This window comes from Anas platyrhynchos, chromosome 18 (genome assembly GCF_047663525.1).
Source record: "Anas platyrhynchos isolate ZD024472 breed Pekin duck chromosome 18, IASCAAS_PekinDuck_T2T, whole genome shotgun sequence".
Taxonomy (NCBI): Eukaryota; Metazoa; Chordata; class Aves; order Anseriformes; family Anatidae; genus Anas; species Anas platyrhynchos.
In genome coordinates, this window is record NC_092604.1 from 10,642,942 (window position 1) to 10,658,366 (window position 15,425).

Here is a 15,425-nt window from a genome sequence, read left to right on the forward strand (position 1 = left end):
GACTTTTTTGAAGTAGAGGTCAGGGTTTGCTTTTTTTAAATAAAACAATCTGTATTAATGCAATTTCCTTTTTAGCTCTAGGATTTGCCTTTTTTTTTTTTTTTTAAGCATCATTTTTTTTTTTTTAACTCCGCCAGCCACACAAGGCATCTGAAGCTAGACCCGTTTGTCTGAAACCCGCTCTCCTGTCGTTCCCCAAGCCTCTCGTGCGAGATCTTCTCCTTTTTTTTTTTTTTTTTTCTTTTTTTTTTGGAAAAATGCGTTTTAAGCGATTAAAACTGGACCTCGGAGCTGGCAAGGTGGCTCTCAGCCCGTGCTGAGCAAAGCACGTTTGGTGAACACGCAGCCAAGCACGTTTGCTGCGCCTAAACCCGAGCGGGGCGAGCGCTCCGACACCGCCGAGAGGGGCCGGGGGACCAAAGCTCAGCTCCCTGAGGGTGCCTTAAAAAAAATAAAATAAAATAAAAAAAGGACAATTTGGGTTCATCTCGATTTATGTCCTTCCAGGGGATTCCTGGTGCTCCTGGTGTCCCGTGGCTGTGCCGTGCTGGGTGGGAGCGCCGCGGGCACCGGTGCTGCGCGGTGCACTCGGGGCTCCTTTCGGTACCAAAATGCTCCTTCTCCTCGATATTCCCCAAATCTTGCCCTTTTTATATTATTCTGCAAAGAAATTGGGTTGGGGTGCCCGCATCCCCAGGGTTTCTGGTTGTGTGCCCCGTAACGAGGAGGACGCACGGGATGGAGACGGGGGCCGACGGTGCCTGGCCAGGACACGGAGAGGGTCCCGGGGTGGGTGGCACCGCTGTGCCCTGCTCCGTGCCGAGCCCCCTCCCCAAAATTAGGCTGGGACAGCCTCGGGATGGCACCTCTGTGCCCCCCCCCCAGGGGATGGGGTCAGCCGTCCCCACAGCAGCACCCCAAACCTCGCAGCGCTGGAGGTGACCCACGAGGATGGGGCAGCTCGGGGCCACCGGGGTGGGGGGGCATCGGGGCAAGCACCGTGCTCGGTTTGGCCCCCAAAATATGGGCACCCCCCCCCGGCACCGCAGGGGTTTCAGCATCCACGAGTGGCTCCCAGCCCTGCCAGCACCCAAGGGTGCCCCACGCTTGGTTCTTGCCTCATCCTTGCCCCCCCCCCCCACCCCAGCTCCTTGTCCCTGGTGGCATCGTGCCCCCCCCCAGCCCGTGGTAAAGGTTTTTCTCCCCCATTCCCCGTTCCCCCCCCGGTTCTGTCTCTTTCTTTTCGCTCATTCTTTCTCTCGCTCTTTCTTTCCCTGCCAGGAATCCCAGTCCCAGATGAACCAATACTCCGTGGCTCTGCTATTTCCCTTTTATTCCCCCCCCACACCCCCACAACCCCCCCCCCTCACCCCCCTTCAACGGCGAGATGGGAAAAGAGTGAACTAAAAAAAAAAAAAAAGAAGAAAAAAAAAAAAAAAAAGAAAAGAAAGAAAGAAAGAAAAAAATCAAAGCTGCACATATTGGATCCAGATGTGCTCGCAGCCCTTTCCAGCAATTTAATTAAATTCCCCCAGACAGCCAGGAGGATTTCTTAATGATCAAATTTCCCTGGCTTTCCTCCTAAAATGCCCCTCTTTCTTCGGCTCGCCGCTGCTCTGTCTCCCTGATGGATCGCCAGCTCGCATTCTTCCCCCGCCGCCCCGCCAAGGCGCTGGGGAGGCCGGGGCTGATCCCGGCCGGGCACCGGCACGACGCCCGCGGTGACCCCACGGGGGGGTCTTTGGGGTCGGGGTCCCCCTCGTGTCCTGCTCGCCAATGTCAGTTTTTTGTCTCAGTCCCATTTTGGGGTGAATTTTCTCAAAATGGGGAAATTTCCTCCGGGGGTGGTTGGGTCTGAGGGGTCTCCGGTGGTGCTGTGCGCATGGGGATGGTGGCAATGCCCGGTGCGCGGAGGGGTTGGGGGTCCATGGAGGGTTTTGGGGGCCATGGGGTGTTTTGGGGGGATCCACGGAGGGTTTTGGGGATGGGGGCAGGAGAAAAGCGCCCAGGCAGGGCGGCCTCCTCGCCCCGTGTGCCTCATGCCACAACCTGGAAGCGCCCCGCCAGAATGAAAGAAATCACCCGAATAATAAAATAAAATAAAATAAAATAAAATAAAATAAAATAAAATAAAATAAAATAAAAAATAAAAAATAATAAAATAAAATAAAATAAAATAAAATAAAATAAAATAAAATAAATAAAGTAAATAGGAAACTTGAGGCGGTTTCGGTTAGGGCTGGCTCTCTGGAGCTCCGTGCAGCTGGAAATTCCACCGGAATGACAATAATAATAAAAATAAATAATAAAAATAAATAATAAAAATAAATAATAATAATAAAAATAACAAAAACAGTAATAATAATAATAATAATAATAATAATAATAATGGCAGGGAGGGGGCACGCGCACCCTGTGTGCGCGTGCACGAGTGTGCACGTGCGTGGCCGGGCGTGCACGTGCACCGCATGCATATGCACGGAGGGGGGGTGCGCGTGCACGTGCGCGCACCCCCTCCCACGTGCGCGCCCCCCCCCCCCCCCCCCGCCGTTCCCCACCTGCCGCGCGGCCTCTGCTGCCCCCTGGCGGGCGCGCGAACCAGGCCACGCCCCCTTCAGACCACGCCCCCTGCTTTGACCACGCCCCCATTTGACCACGCCCCCTCCCTTAGACCACGCCCCCTCCCGCCACGCCACGCCCATACCCACCCAAAGCCACGCCCCCCCCCCGTTAGGCCACGCCCCCTCCAGGCCACGCCCCCTCCGGGCTTAGCCGCCGGCTTCCGCTTCCGCTCCGGGCAGTGGCGGTGGCGGCGGGGGGCAGGTGGGGGTGGCGGAGGGGGGGCTGCGGCACCGGGACCCTCCCACAGGGGCCTTGTGGGACCCTCGGGAGCCTCAGGGGGTGGCTGGGAGCCCCTGGGGCCGTGCTCCGGGCTCTACCCTGGGGTTTTGGGGAGTTTTGGGGGGGATTGGGGAGTTTTGGGGGGAGTTTGGGGGGTTTTGGGGGTCGCCCCTCCCAGTGAGGGGCCTGCAGGGCCCCGGGGCCCGGCCCTGTGTGTGGGGCCTGGGCCTGTGCGGGTGGGGCCGGCCCCGGGCCCGGCTCTGCCCTGAGCTGCCCGCAGGAGATAAGGGCGAGGGGTGTGGGGGGGCTGCGCTGCCCTTTGTGGGCTTTTATAAAGCTATAAAGGGGCTGGGGGTGTTTTTGAGCTGTTAAATCACTCCAAACCCGCGTTTGTTTGAACACAGGAGGAATCCCGTGGAATTCAGGCCCTGCTGGCGTCTGCCTGCCACAGTCCTGCGTGGGGCGAGGCGCCACTGCCATGCAGGGGCCCCCCCGGGCGGGAGCAGCATGCCTTTCCTGCACGGCTTCCGCAGGATCATCTTCGAGTACCAGCCCCTGGTGGATGAGATCCTGGGGCTGCTGGCGCTGCAGGACGCGGCGAGGCGGAGCGAGCTGGAGAGGTAACGGGATGGGGCTGGGAGCGGAGCTGTCCCTGGGGGCTGGTGGTCCCTGGGACCTTTGGGAGCGTGGGGTTGTAGCAGCGCAAGCACGGGGCTGTGTGTGCTCCCCAGGAGCCTGCCTATGGCAATAAAACCACACCAGGTTGCAGGACAAGAGGAGAGAGCAGGGCTTTTTCTTTCTCTTTGGTGCTGCTTTGACCTCTGCAAACCCATCCGAGCCGTGTGATGCTCAGGTGAGTGACCGTCTCTCTCTCTGTGCATCCCCAGCCCTGCCTGCCTGGGCAGCGACAGGAGCCAGCTCTCGGCTGTGAGGCGAGTTTTGGAGAGGGAGACCCACTCCCCCTTCTACCAGGAAGGCGTGAGCTATGCCCTGCTGAAAGTCACCGAGCTGGGGCTCGTCACCGCCGCGGAAATCCTCCTGGAGTTCGGCGCCGACCTCAGCTTCGAAGGTACGGCCGCTGGGAAAGGGGGAGGGCATGTGGGGCTGCTCCCTTCTCCAAAAAACACGGCGTGTTTTTGCCCCCAGACCCCGTCACCTACTACACCCCGCTGCACATCGCGGTGCTCCGCAACCAGCCCGACGTGGTGGAGCTGCTGGTGCGCCACGGGGCGGACATCAACCGCAGAGACCGGGTACGGACCTGGCTGCCCGGGCATGGCTCACCCTTGGTATGGGGACAGCTCCCCCCTCGTCTGTCACCTGCTGTTGGTGGCCTCCTGAGAGGCTGCTTTAGGCCAAACAAACCCGTCCCTGCTGCGGTGGGTGGGAGGAGGTTGGTTTAACCCAGCTGTGGACACAGAGATGCTGTGGAGGGGCTGTCGCTCTTGATTTTAGGGGATTGGGGTGAAATAAACGCTCTGATGTTGGCTGTGATGAAGCCCTAGCATGGATTTTATAGAAGAGCTCACAAATAGGTGTTAATGCTCGTGTTTTTCCCCCTCGATCTCTGCAGATCCATGAGAGCAGTCCCCTTGATCTGGCCAGCGAGGAGCCCGAGCGGCTGTCGTGCCTCCAGAGGCTGCTTCAGCTGGGGGCTGACGTCAACGCAGCCGACAAAAACGGTGGGTGTGCCCCCCCGGGTGCTCCTGCAGAGAGCAGGGAGCTGCTTCTGGGGTGAGCATTTCTAGGTGGAGCTCTTCTTTTTTTTTATCTGTCTTCTCCCAGGAAAGACAGCCTTGCTGCATGCCCTGGCCAGCAGCGACGGCGTCCAGATCCACAACACCGAGAGCATCCGCCTGCTGCTGGAAGGAGGTGAGGACAAGCTCCCCTCTGCACACAAAAAGCCCCTCCAGGCTGATTCTTTGTATGGCAGCGGGTGCTGCCCTCCCAGCTCTTTCACGTTCCTGATTCAGCAAGAGTAAAGCCTGGCAGAGGCAGGGTTAGGGCTGTCCTGGTCTCTCTGGCTGTATTTTTTCCAAAGGATGCTTCCTAGACAAACGTATCAGATACAGAAATCGTGCTCTCTGCTTCTTGCTTCTGGCAGGAAGTAAAATAGGATAAAGAGAGAAGTGTCTTTCTCAGAAATCACAGCCTGCAGCGTGGCTCCTCGTGGAGCACGTGTTGGGCTCCTCATACTGGGGAGACAACGATCTCATCCTGGTGTTTAAGTTCTGCCTGGGGGAGGCCCTGGTAATTCTGTGGTCTCCTGGGCCCGTCCCTGGAAGGAGAAGGGAGCAGAGGAGGGTTTGGTGCTGGGTGCCCTCCGTTTCTCTGCGTTCCCAGTTCCGTTCTCCGTGTCTCCCCTCAGGTGCAGACGTCAGGGCCACCACCAAGGACGGCGACACCGTCTTCACCTCCCTCATCTTCCTGCTGGGCGAGGGGGTGTGCAGCAGCACGGAGGAGGCGCGGGTGACAAATGGCTTCTGCTTCCGCGTCGCCCAGCTGCTGCTGGCCCACGGGGCCAACCCCAGCGAGTGCCCGGCCCCCGAATCCCTCACCCATCTCTGCCTCAGCAACTTCAAGCACCACTTTGCTCTCCTGCGCTTCCTCCTCGAGTCGGGCGCTGCCTACAACTGCTGCCTCCACGGCCCTGCCTGCTGGTCGGGCTTCCAGCTCGTCTTCGAGTGCCTCTGCTCTCACCTCAGTGTCTCCGAAGATGCCAGCTTCTACGCAGACCTCCTGCAGAAGGGTCAGACTCTGCTGGAGCTCATGATGGCCAGCTCGCAAGCCATCCGGCTGCCCAGCAACTTTGAGGTCAACACCAGCAGCTGTAGGTACCACGGGGACAAGGTCAAGACTCTCTTCTGCTCCCTGAAGCAGCTGGAGCACACCCCCCAGGCACTGAAACATCTCTGCAGGGTTTTTATCCGGCAGCGCCTTAAACCTTGGCCTGTAGATGTTAAAATCAAAGCTCTACCTCTTCCGGACAGGCTGAAGTGGTACCTGCTCATCGACCACACTGCTGTGGGGCACGAGGACCTCTGAGCCTGGCTGGTGCCTCTCCACCTCCCCTCTCCACGCTCGTGGTGCCCGTGGCCAGCCAGCAGCTCGCTGCTCTGCACCGGGTCTCCCTGCAGCGAGGGGTGCTGCCCTCCCCGTGCCCACGGGGCCTCTCCGCTGTGTTTCAGGGCCGTGCTTCTCCGTGCACGGTGCTGCACGCGCGTCCGTGGAGGCTCTGAGATGAACACCTGCTTATTTTGATTTAATTTTACACCAGAAGGAGCCCAGGGGGGTACTCTTGGGGCACCTTGTTGGGGAGGTTGGCCCTCTGCGGGTGAAGAGGGCAGCTGGAAATCAGGGAGACACTGGGGAGAAAAGTTTGTGTGGGTGTTTGGTGAAGGGGCAGCGGGGCAGTGTGGCTGCACAGCTCCCCTCCTTCCAGCCCTGCTGGCTCTGCAGTGGGCGAAGCAGTGCCTTGGACGAGGAGCAGAGCTGTGAGACACCTCGGGGTGCCAAAGGAAGAGGTGTTGCCTGTCCCGGGGGCTGAGCAGCAGCACGGAGAGGTGCCAAGTGCAGCCAGACCCTCCAGGGGAGCACTGGCATCCAGTTCTGTGCCTCCTGCTCTGCTGTGATGGGGGCAGGCCCTGCCTCTGCGCCCCGACGTGGTGCTTTCAGCAGCCCGGCTGCTGAGCGCCCTCAGAGCTTTAGCCAAGAGCACTCGATCCTCTCGGCACAGGGGATGCGTCTTGGAGGCGCTGGGCTCTGAGACAAGTGGCTGGTTTTTGGTGTTGTGTGTGCAGGGAGGATTGGGCAGCAAACTGCTCCGTGCCTTGCTCCTTCCTGTCCCTTTTACACGCTCCTCTTTCACGAGCTCCAGCGCCTCCTGCCCAGGAAGAAAAAATTGCAGCAGAGCTCGGGGTTTTCTTGCCAAGCTGCTACAAAAAGCTCCGACCTTAGGAACTGGGCAGGAAGGTCTCGCGTCCCAGCCTGCCGCAGCCGTCTGGCAGCTCCTGGGCATCCCTGTGAAGTCCAAAAGATGCCGTGGAGCTGAGCCTTGCCCTCAGAACAGATGCAGAAGGGGAAGGAAATCCTCTCCTGTGGGCAGGTATTCACAGCAAGCAGAGCTGGGATCTGCAGGGGCGTCTCCCCACGCTGCCCTCCTGGCAGCTCCTGTGCTTCACCTTCTCCCACCCTGTGGAATCCGGGCTGTGCGTCCTGAGGAACTGATGTCCAAAAACAAAAAAATGTGAAATCCCTTGGAAAAGAGCGATTAAACAAGGCCTTTTTGTAACAGCAGCGAGGGGCTCGTTTCTTCTGCAGAGGGTTGGGGTGGTGACGAGGGCTCCGCGTGGGACCTGCCCGCTCGTTTCACCTCTGTGCTGGGTGGGAGGAATTGCACGGGAGGAGGCTTGGCAGAAATGCTCTGGATGTGGCAGGGGAAGAGCTGGGAGCGTTCAAAGCCGGGGGAGCAGTGCCAGGGTGTGGGGGGGCAGCTCGGAGCAGGTGCCCAGCTAACACCGAGTGCTCACTGGATGTCTCCTCAGGGTCACCGGGGCTGGTAAAAGTGTTCCAGGAGGTCAGGCAGGGCTTTGTCTGCGCTACCACATCTCCGGAGAACACGAGGGAGCCAGGATTACAGCTCCCTTCTCTTTTGCTGTGCACGTGGGAGGCCTGCTGATGGGTTTAAAACCCAACTCAGAGCCCCAGAAGCTGAAGCCCACTGCGAGGAAACACCACGGGGTTCTCCCATTTGCTTTACCCAGCTTGTTGCTGAGTTAAACCCTCACTTCTGTGAGCAGCAGCGAGCTCGGGAGCGGGAAAAGGGGCAAACTCCCACGCGACTCCCAAAACTCCAAAAACTCCAGCCCGTCACAGCCACACCAAGCCCCTGGTGAAGCAGGGAGCACCCACGGGTGCCCAAGGAGCGAGCAGTGCTGGGCAGAGCCCCCGAGCGTGGCCTCAAACCACGGCGCTGCGCCTGACAAAGCCCACGTGCAGGAGTGTGACAGCAGGAGCGTGTATTTGGCAAGCACCTCTTTTTTTTTTTTTTTTTCCACAACCAGCAGCAACTTTGGAAGACAAAGCCCCCTCCTCGCCACCAGCCCCGGAGGAGAGGGAGTCGCGACGCCCCCCGGCCACCCCTCGGCGGTGAAGGCACACGGTCCTCGCCCGGCCCCGGCAGGACCTTCTGTCCTTGCCTTTGCTGCTCCGAGCTGGCCTTGGAGAGAGAGAGAGAGACCCCCCCTCCGGCCACCAGGCAGCCTCATCTCATGGCGAAGGTGTAGACGTGGTAGATCTCATCGGGGAAGTTCTCCTGGCGTTCCTCGGCCAGGAGGTGCAGCCCGGCGCGGCGGATGATCTTGCGGACCACGTCCAGGTCCCTGCAGACGCTGCTGTCCACATCGTCCATGATCACGCCCTCCTGAGCCATGTTGTCCTTGATGACCACGATGCCGTTGGGCCGCAGCCCGGCGCGGCACCGCTTCAGGAAATCGGAGAGGTGGTTGTCCGTCAGGTGTCCTGGGGGGGGAGCAGAGCAGAGAGGGGGGTTAGCGGGTGTGAGACCCCCTCCCCGGGCAGCGTGATGGAGAAGGGGAGGCTGTTAGGATCCCTCCTGCTCCAAGCAGTCAAAATATTTGAGCTATTTTCAAGGGAGAGCTTGGGGGCGTCCAACTTGCATCCCATGGGCTCAGTCCAACTCTGTCCCACCCACGCCCTGGTATTGAGGGTTTGGGGAAAAAGACCCTACAGTGTGACACCCTCCACGGGGCAGATCCCAATCCCAGCCCGCCCTGGTGCCCGTGGGGTTGGACGGGGAGAGGACAGGCCACGGAGCACCCCTCACCGATGACCCACTGGATCCAGATGACATCGTAGGAGTTGGGCTCGGGGCTGAAGTCCTGGAGGCCGCAGCAGAAGTAGTTGCGCACCCGCCTGCCCTCCTCGCCCAGGTAGCTCTTGGCCTTGGTGAGGAAATCCTCCGTCACGTCCACCATGTCCACCGTCTTGAAGAGGGGCAGCAGCAGCCACTTGGTGATGCGGCCGATGCCCGCCCCGCAGTCCAGAGCTCGGGTCGTCCCCGTCCTGTTGGGACCATCCTGGGAACAAAAACCACGAGGGGCTGAGCTCCACGGTGAGGCAACCGTGCAGGGAAGAGCCCAGCTCCACGCCAGGAGAAGGAACGGGGCTTTGGGAGCACCTGGTCCCGTGTTACCTACCCGCAGGAAGCGCTGCAGGAATTTCCTGGAGCTGTTGATGTCGATGCTGGAGATGTGGCCGTAGCCCCCCAGCATGCCGTCCACCGTGGCGGGCACGTCCTTCCAGTACTTCTCCGCCTTGGAGTAGAACTCAAACTCGTCCTCCACCACCTCGCTCGACATGCTGGCCCAGCGGGGGACTCGCTGCTCTTCCAGAAGGGGGAAAAAACACGGGTCAGGAACAAAGAAGCCCCCCCAACGTGAAGCCCCCCAACCCAGGTAGGGCTCCTGGTGAGCCTCACAGTGGGACAGCACCACCGCCATCCCCAGCTCGGTGTCACGGCTGTGGGATCAGCTCTCTGAGCATCCCAACATGTGCCTGACACCCCTTTCCCTCCCACCAGGGATGCTTCAAACCCTAAAAACTTCTAGGAACAACAAGCAGGAACAAGGACCTCAATGCTGGAGAGTTTTGGAGACCCTCCCGGGCAGGGAGGGTCTCCAAAATACCCAACATACCCCCAAAATTCCCATTTTTTTTTTTTTTCACCTTTTCTGCCTCCTCTCTTTCCATTTTAAGAGCATTAACAGGTCAAAACCCCACTGGGTGGGGGCAGCCCCATTGCTCACCTCCAGGTCCAGGGGGAGTTGCTGGAAGTCCCCCCAAGCACCTCCCCGAGGGCCATAAATCTCAGCCGTGCCCGTGAGCTAAGATTTTTGCGATATAACAAAACCAGGCTCTAAATCAGCCCTACGAGCCATAAATCCCCCCGGACACCCCATAACTCACCCCCCCGGGGGTCTGATTAACGCCGGGGGGGATTAGCAGCGAGATTTGAGGTGGCCCAAGGCTAAATTCATCCCCTTCCACCACCTCCACAGACAGAAATACGAGGGGTTCGTGGTGTCAGAGCACCCCAAAACCTTCCCCGGGGGGGCTCGGGGTGGGTTTGGAGACCCCCAAGGACCTCACCTCACTCCTGGGGGGCCAGCTTGGCGCGGAGCTGCTCTGCGCTGGGCTCTAGGGGGAGAAAAAAACAGGTTTTTAGCCCCAAAATACTGCAGGTGGGGGGGGGGGAACCAACTGCGGCCCGGAGGAGGTGGAGGTGAGACCCCCCCCCAGACCCCATGGGGACCCTGTGGGCACCCCCTGGCCCCACAACCCCGTTTTGGGGGGGAATACCCAAATCTGGGTGGGCTGCAGGCTGGGGAGGGGGCCTGGTTTCAGGCCTGGGGACCCCCCCCCGTTGCCTACACCCCCACCTCAGGGGCCTGGGGGGGGGGGGGGAGTGCCCCTGCCCCCCCCCCCCACCCACTTGGGGGACGCTGTGTGTGGGGGGGTCCCTGTGCTGGGGGAGGGGGCACAAACCGGAGGGGTTGTGTGGGGGGGGCTGGTGAGGCAGCGAGGCCTAAACGTGCCCCCCCCACCCCCCCTACCTCGGTGTGGCCCCGGTGTGTGCGGGGGGGGTCCCGGTGTGGGGCTCCCGGTGCTTCCCCTTCTCCCCCCCCACCCCCCAACCCCGTACCCGCTCCCCCCGGTGCCCCCCCCCCTCCCTTCCCCAAAAATCCCCTCCGTTTCCCTCCCCCCCCCCCTCACCGGGCGGCCACGGGCACCCACCGGGCGGCGGCGCTCCCCGTGACGTCACCGCGACGGGGGGGGGGGGGGGGGCTGGGGGGGGGCGGGGCCTCCCTCCGTTACCGGCGGGGGGGGGGTGGGGGGGGGGAGCACCGGGCAACGGGGGGGGAGGGGGGGTATTAAGGGTGGGGGGCTCCGAACGGGGCTCTAAGGAAGGGGGGGGTCCGGTGGGGGTGGGGGGGGCACCGTGGTCCCGGTGCTGTCCCGTCCCCCCGGGAGCCGTGCCCCCCCCCGGCCGCGCGGTGCCGCTGTTGCCCCGCTGGAGGAGGAGCTGGGGGGGCTCCGGCGGGCAGCGGCTGCTGCTGGGGGGGGGGGGCACGGGAACGGGGGGTGGCCACACGCGGGGGGTGGCACTGCAGTGCTTAAAAGACCCCCGCCTGTCACCCCCGGTCTGTCACCCCCCAGCCCGTCACCCCCCAGCCTGTCACCCCTCACCCTGTCACCCCCTGGTCTGTCACCCCCTATCCTGTCACCCCCCAGTCTGTCACCTCTCAGCCCATCAGCCTGTCACCCCTCACTCTGTCACCCCCCAGCCTGTCACCCCCTGTCCTGTCACCCCCCAGTCTGTCACCCCATGTCCTGTCACCCCCCAGTTTGTCACCCCCAGCCCGTCACCCCCCAGTCTGTCACCCCCTGTCTTGTCACCCCCCAGCCTGTCACCCCCCAGCCTGTCACCCCCTGGTCTGTTACCCCCCCTCTTGTCACCCCTCAGTCTTTCACCCCTCAGCCTGTCACCCACCAGCCTGTCACCCCTTGGCCTGTCACCCCCTGGTCTTCCACCCCTCACTCTGTCACCCCTCAGTCTGTCACCCCCCAGCCCGTCACCCCCCATCCTGTCACCCCCTGTCCTGTCACCCCTCACTCTGTCACCCCTCACTCTGTCACCCCTCACTCTGTCACCCCCCAGCCTGTCACCCCTCAATCTGTCACCCCCCATCCTGTCACCCCCCATCCCGTCACCCCTCATCCCGTCACCCCCCGTCCTGTCCCCTCTCATCCTGTCCCCCCTCATCCCGTCACCTCTCCCCACAAAGCCCACCTTCTCCCCCCACCATGCCCCAAACCCCCCCATTTTTGCCTCCCCTCGCCCCATCCCGCCGCTGCCCCCCTGCTGCCTCTGCACCCATCCCACCCCCGACACCCCCCTTTGCTCCCACAACCTTAACACGGAGGCCGGTTGTGGAGCCTGGCCCAAAATTATGACAAAAACAAACAAAAAAAAACAAACGAAAAACAAACAGAAATAGAAATGGGCCAAACACCCCTAAGCATCCATGGACACCCGGACCAGGACAAGGCCCCAGAGACACCACAGGGCCCCAGCACCCAGTCTGAATAATGGGAAATTGCCCCCAAATTGCTGCCCCAAAAACCCTGAGGGCTGTGGAGACCCCCGAGGACAGGAGGGGGGCGGTGGGGGCTTCGCCTCTCTGAATGTGGAAGGTTCCAGAAGGCAGCAGCTTGCCCTCCTCACCCAGTGCTGGCTGTGCCAGACCAACGGCCCTCACGATTTTACCCAACAGAAAGAAAAAGCTGTGCATAGAGTTGCGTTTTATTTTTTTAATGAAAATCCCCCATTTCACAGCAAACCCCAAATATCCCCTCCCCAGCCCAAGGCCCTGGCCCTGCGGCCCGTTTTGCCCCGCTCCCGGCTGGGTTGTGCAAAACCCAGTGACTCCCCGTACCGGTGTCTGCCCGGTGCAGCCGGGGCTTTGTCCCCGCGTCCCCAAGAGCTGAAATGTGACTGGTTTGGGTGCCCCTGCCCTCACCGTGTGCGTCCCTTTGCTGTTTGTCTGGAGCCCGGCAGCTCTAAGTATATAAAATCGATTTATTACATGAGAAGTGTAGTCTATGCTATGTGCTATGTGCTATATGTTATATGTTATACACTATATAGTATATACTATATACTATATATATACACACTATATATATAGTATATATAGTATATATATATAGTATATATACTATATATATAGTATATATATAGAATATATACTATATATATAGTATATACACTATATACTATATATATACACACTATATACTATATACATACCTATATATATACTATATAGGTATAGTGTATATATATATAGTATATATATAGGTATGTATATAGTATATACTATATTTTACTTGATACTGCCTTATACTATAAGCTATATACTATTTACCCTATACTATATGCTATACATTTTATATTATAAGCTATATATGAGATACTTTGTACTATACGTTTTATACTATTTATACGTTATATACTAGATACCAGATAATAGATAACATAATGTATATATATAAACATATATATAAATATGTATATATGTATGTGTATATATATGTATATATGTGTATATTTATATATATGTTATATATATATAAATATATATTTATATAACATAATATATATATAAATTATCTCCATAGACCGTGTGTATAACATTATAATACCATGTATATGTGTGCATGTATATACATCTCCATAGGGCACTTGGACTTTGTATATCCATACAAACACTTGTGGGTACATGCATATACATGGCTGTAGATGTACTGCATACACCATGCCTACATCCAGATATTTTTATACACCAGATAATCAGATATACATGTAAGTATACGGGTACATGCATACATATGCACATATACACACAGAAACTATGTGTACATAGATAAAACTTTTTAATATGTATGCCTGGTGTGGTGGGGAGGGAGGGAGAAAGAGCAAGCGAGCAAGAGAGTGCGCGTAGGGTGCAGCATCGCGTCTGATCAGCAGAGCCATGGTGAGCACTCCGAGCATCCCTCGTGTCCCAGCTCGGGGACGGTGACACGGCCCCGGCACACGGTGAGGGGCAGAGGGGAGGGAGAGGCGGCGGCACGGAGGGAGAGAGGTGGGTGAAGGCGAACTGCTCCGAGTTACACCGCTCCCCGTTTGATTAATTGTACTCTCTGTTTGATAAATGTTACTCAGGAGTATAAAATATGCAAGGCACTTAGCAAGTTCACACTGTTTAAAGAACTCAACTAACCAAATTAAAATTCTATGCTAGGAGCCGAGCCGCTGCAGAGCAGCGTTGGGGAGGTGACGCTCGGGGAGCTGACCCCTGCCCGTGCCGGGGCCACCCTGCAGCCCGCGGGAAGGCTCCTGAATCCCCTGGGGCTTTGGTGAGGCCGTGGGCTTCTCGTGCAGCCCCTGTGCTCTATGTGACAAAGCTGACCACTGCCAGCACGCTGGGGCAGGGGCACGCTGCTGGTTTGGATGCAGGGCTCAATATTTCACCCTAATTCCCAATGGTTTCGGGTGGCGGCAGCCAAGCACTCAGAATCTCCCCAAAAAATGTGTGGCTCTGGTGGGGCACCCAAACCCCCCAAACTGGGGTTTTCTTCCACTTCTGAGCCCTGATGCAACACATTTTCCCCTGTAACACCTCCACTGAGCCACGGCGTCGTGGTACCCAGCAATGTGACACCTCCCTGCGTGCTCACACTGCTCTGTCCCCTTCCGAAACAGCACCCTGGGGTGAGCAGGAGCCCCCAGCTGCCCCGGAGAGGGAAAGAGAGCAGCAGCCTCAGGCTTTGGCACGGGCTTTGCTCGTGCCCCCATGGGATGGAGTTTCCCTGTAGGTCCTGATGACTTTCTGGTGGCTCCATGGGTAAACCCTTCTGCAAGGCGTGACCCACACAGTGCAGCCCCACCTGGGACAGAGCAAAGTGAAACGCGTTTTGCAAAGCCTCCCACCAATTTTGGGTGCTGCACGGGGGAGTCAGAGCGTGGCCCCGAGCACCCCGATGATGGGGGCTCGGCGGCAGCACCTTGTCAGCCCGTCCCTGCAGTCTGAGCAATGCTTTAGCACCCATTAACCCATGCGGCCGTAAATCCTTGCTCAGGCAAGCCCCAAATACTCGTTTCGGGCGCTGCAGTTTGTGTCGTTCCAGCATTAGCATGCACACTCTTATTAATTAATACTTGCTAAACCGGGACTAAAAATAAAGCGCTCGGCGTCTCGTTTCGGCAAACGCCTCCTGCCCTTGCGGAGCAGCGTGCCTGGGCTTCGACGGGCTCGGCACACGGGGTTTTATCCCTTCCACAGCCAGAAAAAAAAAAGAAAAAAAGAAAAAAAAAGGCTTCACGGAGCCAGGAATGCCGATAAAGCAAAACCTTCTCCTTCCATCCAGGCAAAAGCGCCCGTGGCAGCTATTGCTTCGGCACGCCACAGCGTGAGGCTCACGCTCACCTCCGCGCCTGCCTGGGATGAGCTTTGGGGTCAGAGGGCTGCCGCATCCGGGGCGGGGAGTTAACGTTCCTTTTCCATCCCAACTTAACTTTTTTTTTTCTTTTTTTTTTTTTTTTTTTTCTTTGCTGCTTTTTCCTTCCTGGGCTGGGCTGCTTTGGTTGCACTTCCCACTCAGAGCTGATCGCTGGATTGCCACCGAGGGAAGGGTTTCAGGGTGCTGCGGGTGGCTTTGTGCACGCACGGCTGCTGGCTTTGATTAAACTGAAGGCCAGCGGTTGTTGCAAAAGTCCCTTTTTCCTGCAAGGGGGCTGCTGCTACCCACCGGCACCCCCCTGACTGCATCCTTCACCCCGTCCCAGCTGGGAGCAGCTTGGGCTGTGCACAACACGCGGATCTGGGGGCACAGCTCCGAGATGCTGAGCTGGGACAAGGGAGGACCACAGGGATCAGGGGGACGCGATGGAGCCCCCGGGGTCAGCACCGTGGAGGGGACACGGGGAAGGGGCAGGTGGC

At 58.5% G+C, this 15,425-nt stretch overlaps 2 protein-coding genes across 5 annotated transcripts; one reads left to right on the forward strand and one right to left on the reverse strand.

Moving 5' to 3' along the window:
- The first annotated feature begins 2,690 nt into the window (after nt 1-2,690).
- Nucleotides 2,691-7,137, forward strand: ASB6 (ankyrin repeat and SOCS box containing 6). The gene is made up of 7 exons (XM_038164906.2): nt 2,691-2,823; nt 3,246-3,461; nt 3,729-3,910; nt 3,988-4,094; nt 4,415-4,523; nt 4,627-4,713; nt 5,210-7,137. The coding sequence occupies exons 2-7, from the start codon at nt 3,349-3,351 to the stop codon at nt 5,884-5,886; spliced, it is 1,275 nt and encodes a 424-aa protein (XP_038020834.1). The 5' UTR covers nt 2,691-2,823; nt 3,246-3,348; the 3' UTR covers nt 5,887-7,137.
- A 705-nt stretch (nt 7,138-7,842) lies between these two features.
- NTMT1 (N-terminal Xaa-Pro-Lys N-methyltransferase 1) lies at nt 7,843-10,710 on the reverse strand. 4 transcript variants are annotated; one of them, XM_027470844.3, is made up of 5 exons: nt 10,636-10,710; nt 10,012-10,059; nt 9,060-9,242; nt 8,687-8,939; nt 7,843-8,361 (listed from the first exon to the last, which is right to left on the reverse strand). In XM_027470844.3, exons 3-5 carry the CDS (start codon nt 9,219-9,221, stop codon nt 8,105-8,107), a joined length of 672 nt encoding a protein of 223 aa, XP_027326645.1. In that variant the 5' UTR covers nt 9,222-9,242; nt 10,012-10,059; nt 10,636-10,710; the 3' UTR covers nt 7,843-8,104. The 4 variants fall into 4 exon arrangements, with proteins under 4 accessions (XP_027326645.1, XP_027326646.1, XP_071881568.1 ...); XM_027470845.3 differs by having other exon boundaries at nt 10,657-10,702; XM_072025467.1 differs by lacking the exon at nt 10,636-10,710 and adding an exon at nt 10,476-10,561.
- Nucleotides 10,711-15,425: the final 4,715 nt, after the last annotated feature.

Coding starts and splice junctions, on each gene's coding strand:
- ASB6 (XM_038164906.2), top strand. CDS start 3,349: ATGCCTTTCCTGCACGGCTTCCGCAGGATCATCTTCGAGTACCAGCCC. Junction 3,911..3,987: donor CGCCGACCTCAGCTTCGAAG/GTACGGCCGCTG, acceptor TTTTGCCCCCAG/ACCCCGTCACCTACTACACC. Junction 4,095..4,414: donor ACATCAACCGCAGAGACCGG/GTACGGACCTGG, acceptor CGATCTCTGCAG/ATCCATGAGAGCAGTCCCCT.
- NTMT1 (XM_027470844.3), bottom strand. CDS start 9,221: ATGTCGAGCGAGGTGGTGGAGGACGAGTTTGAGTTCTACTCCAAGGCG. Junction 8,940..9,059: donor TCCTGCAGCGCTTCCTGCGG/GTAGGTAACACG, acceptor TTTTGTTCCCAG/GATGGTCCCAACAGGACGGG. Junction 8,362..8,686: donor CTGGATCCAGTGGGTCATCG/GTGAGGGGTGCT, acceptor CTCCCCCCCCAG/GACACCTGACGGACAACCAC.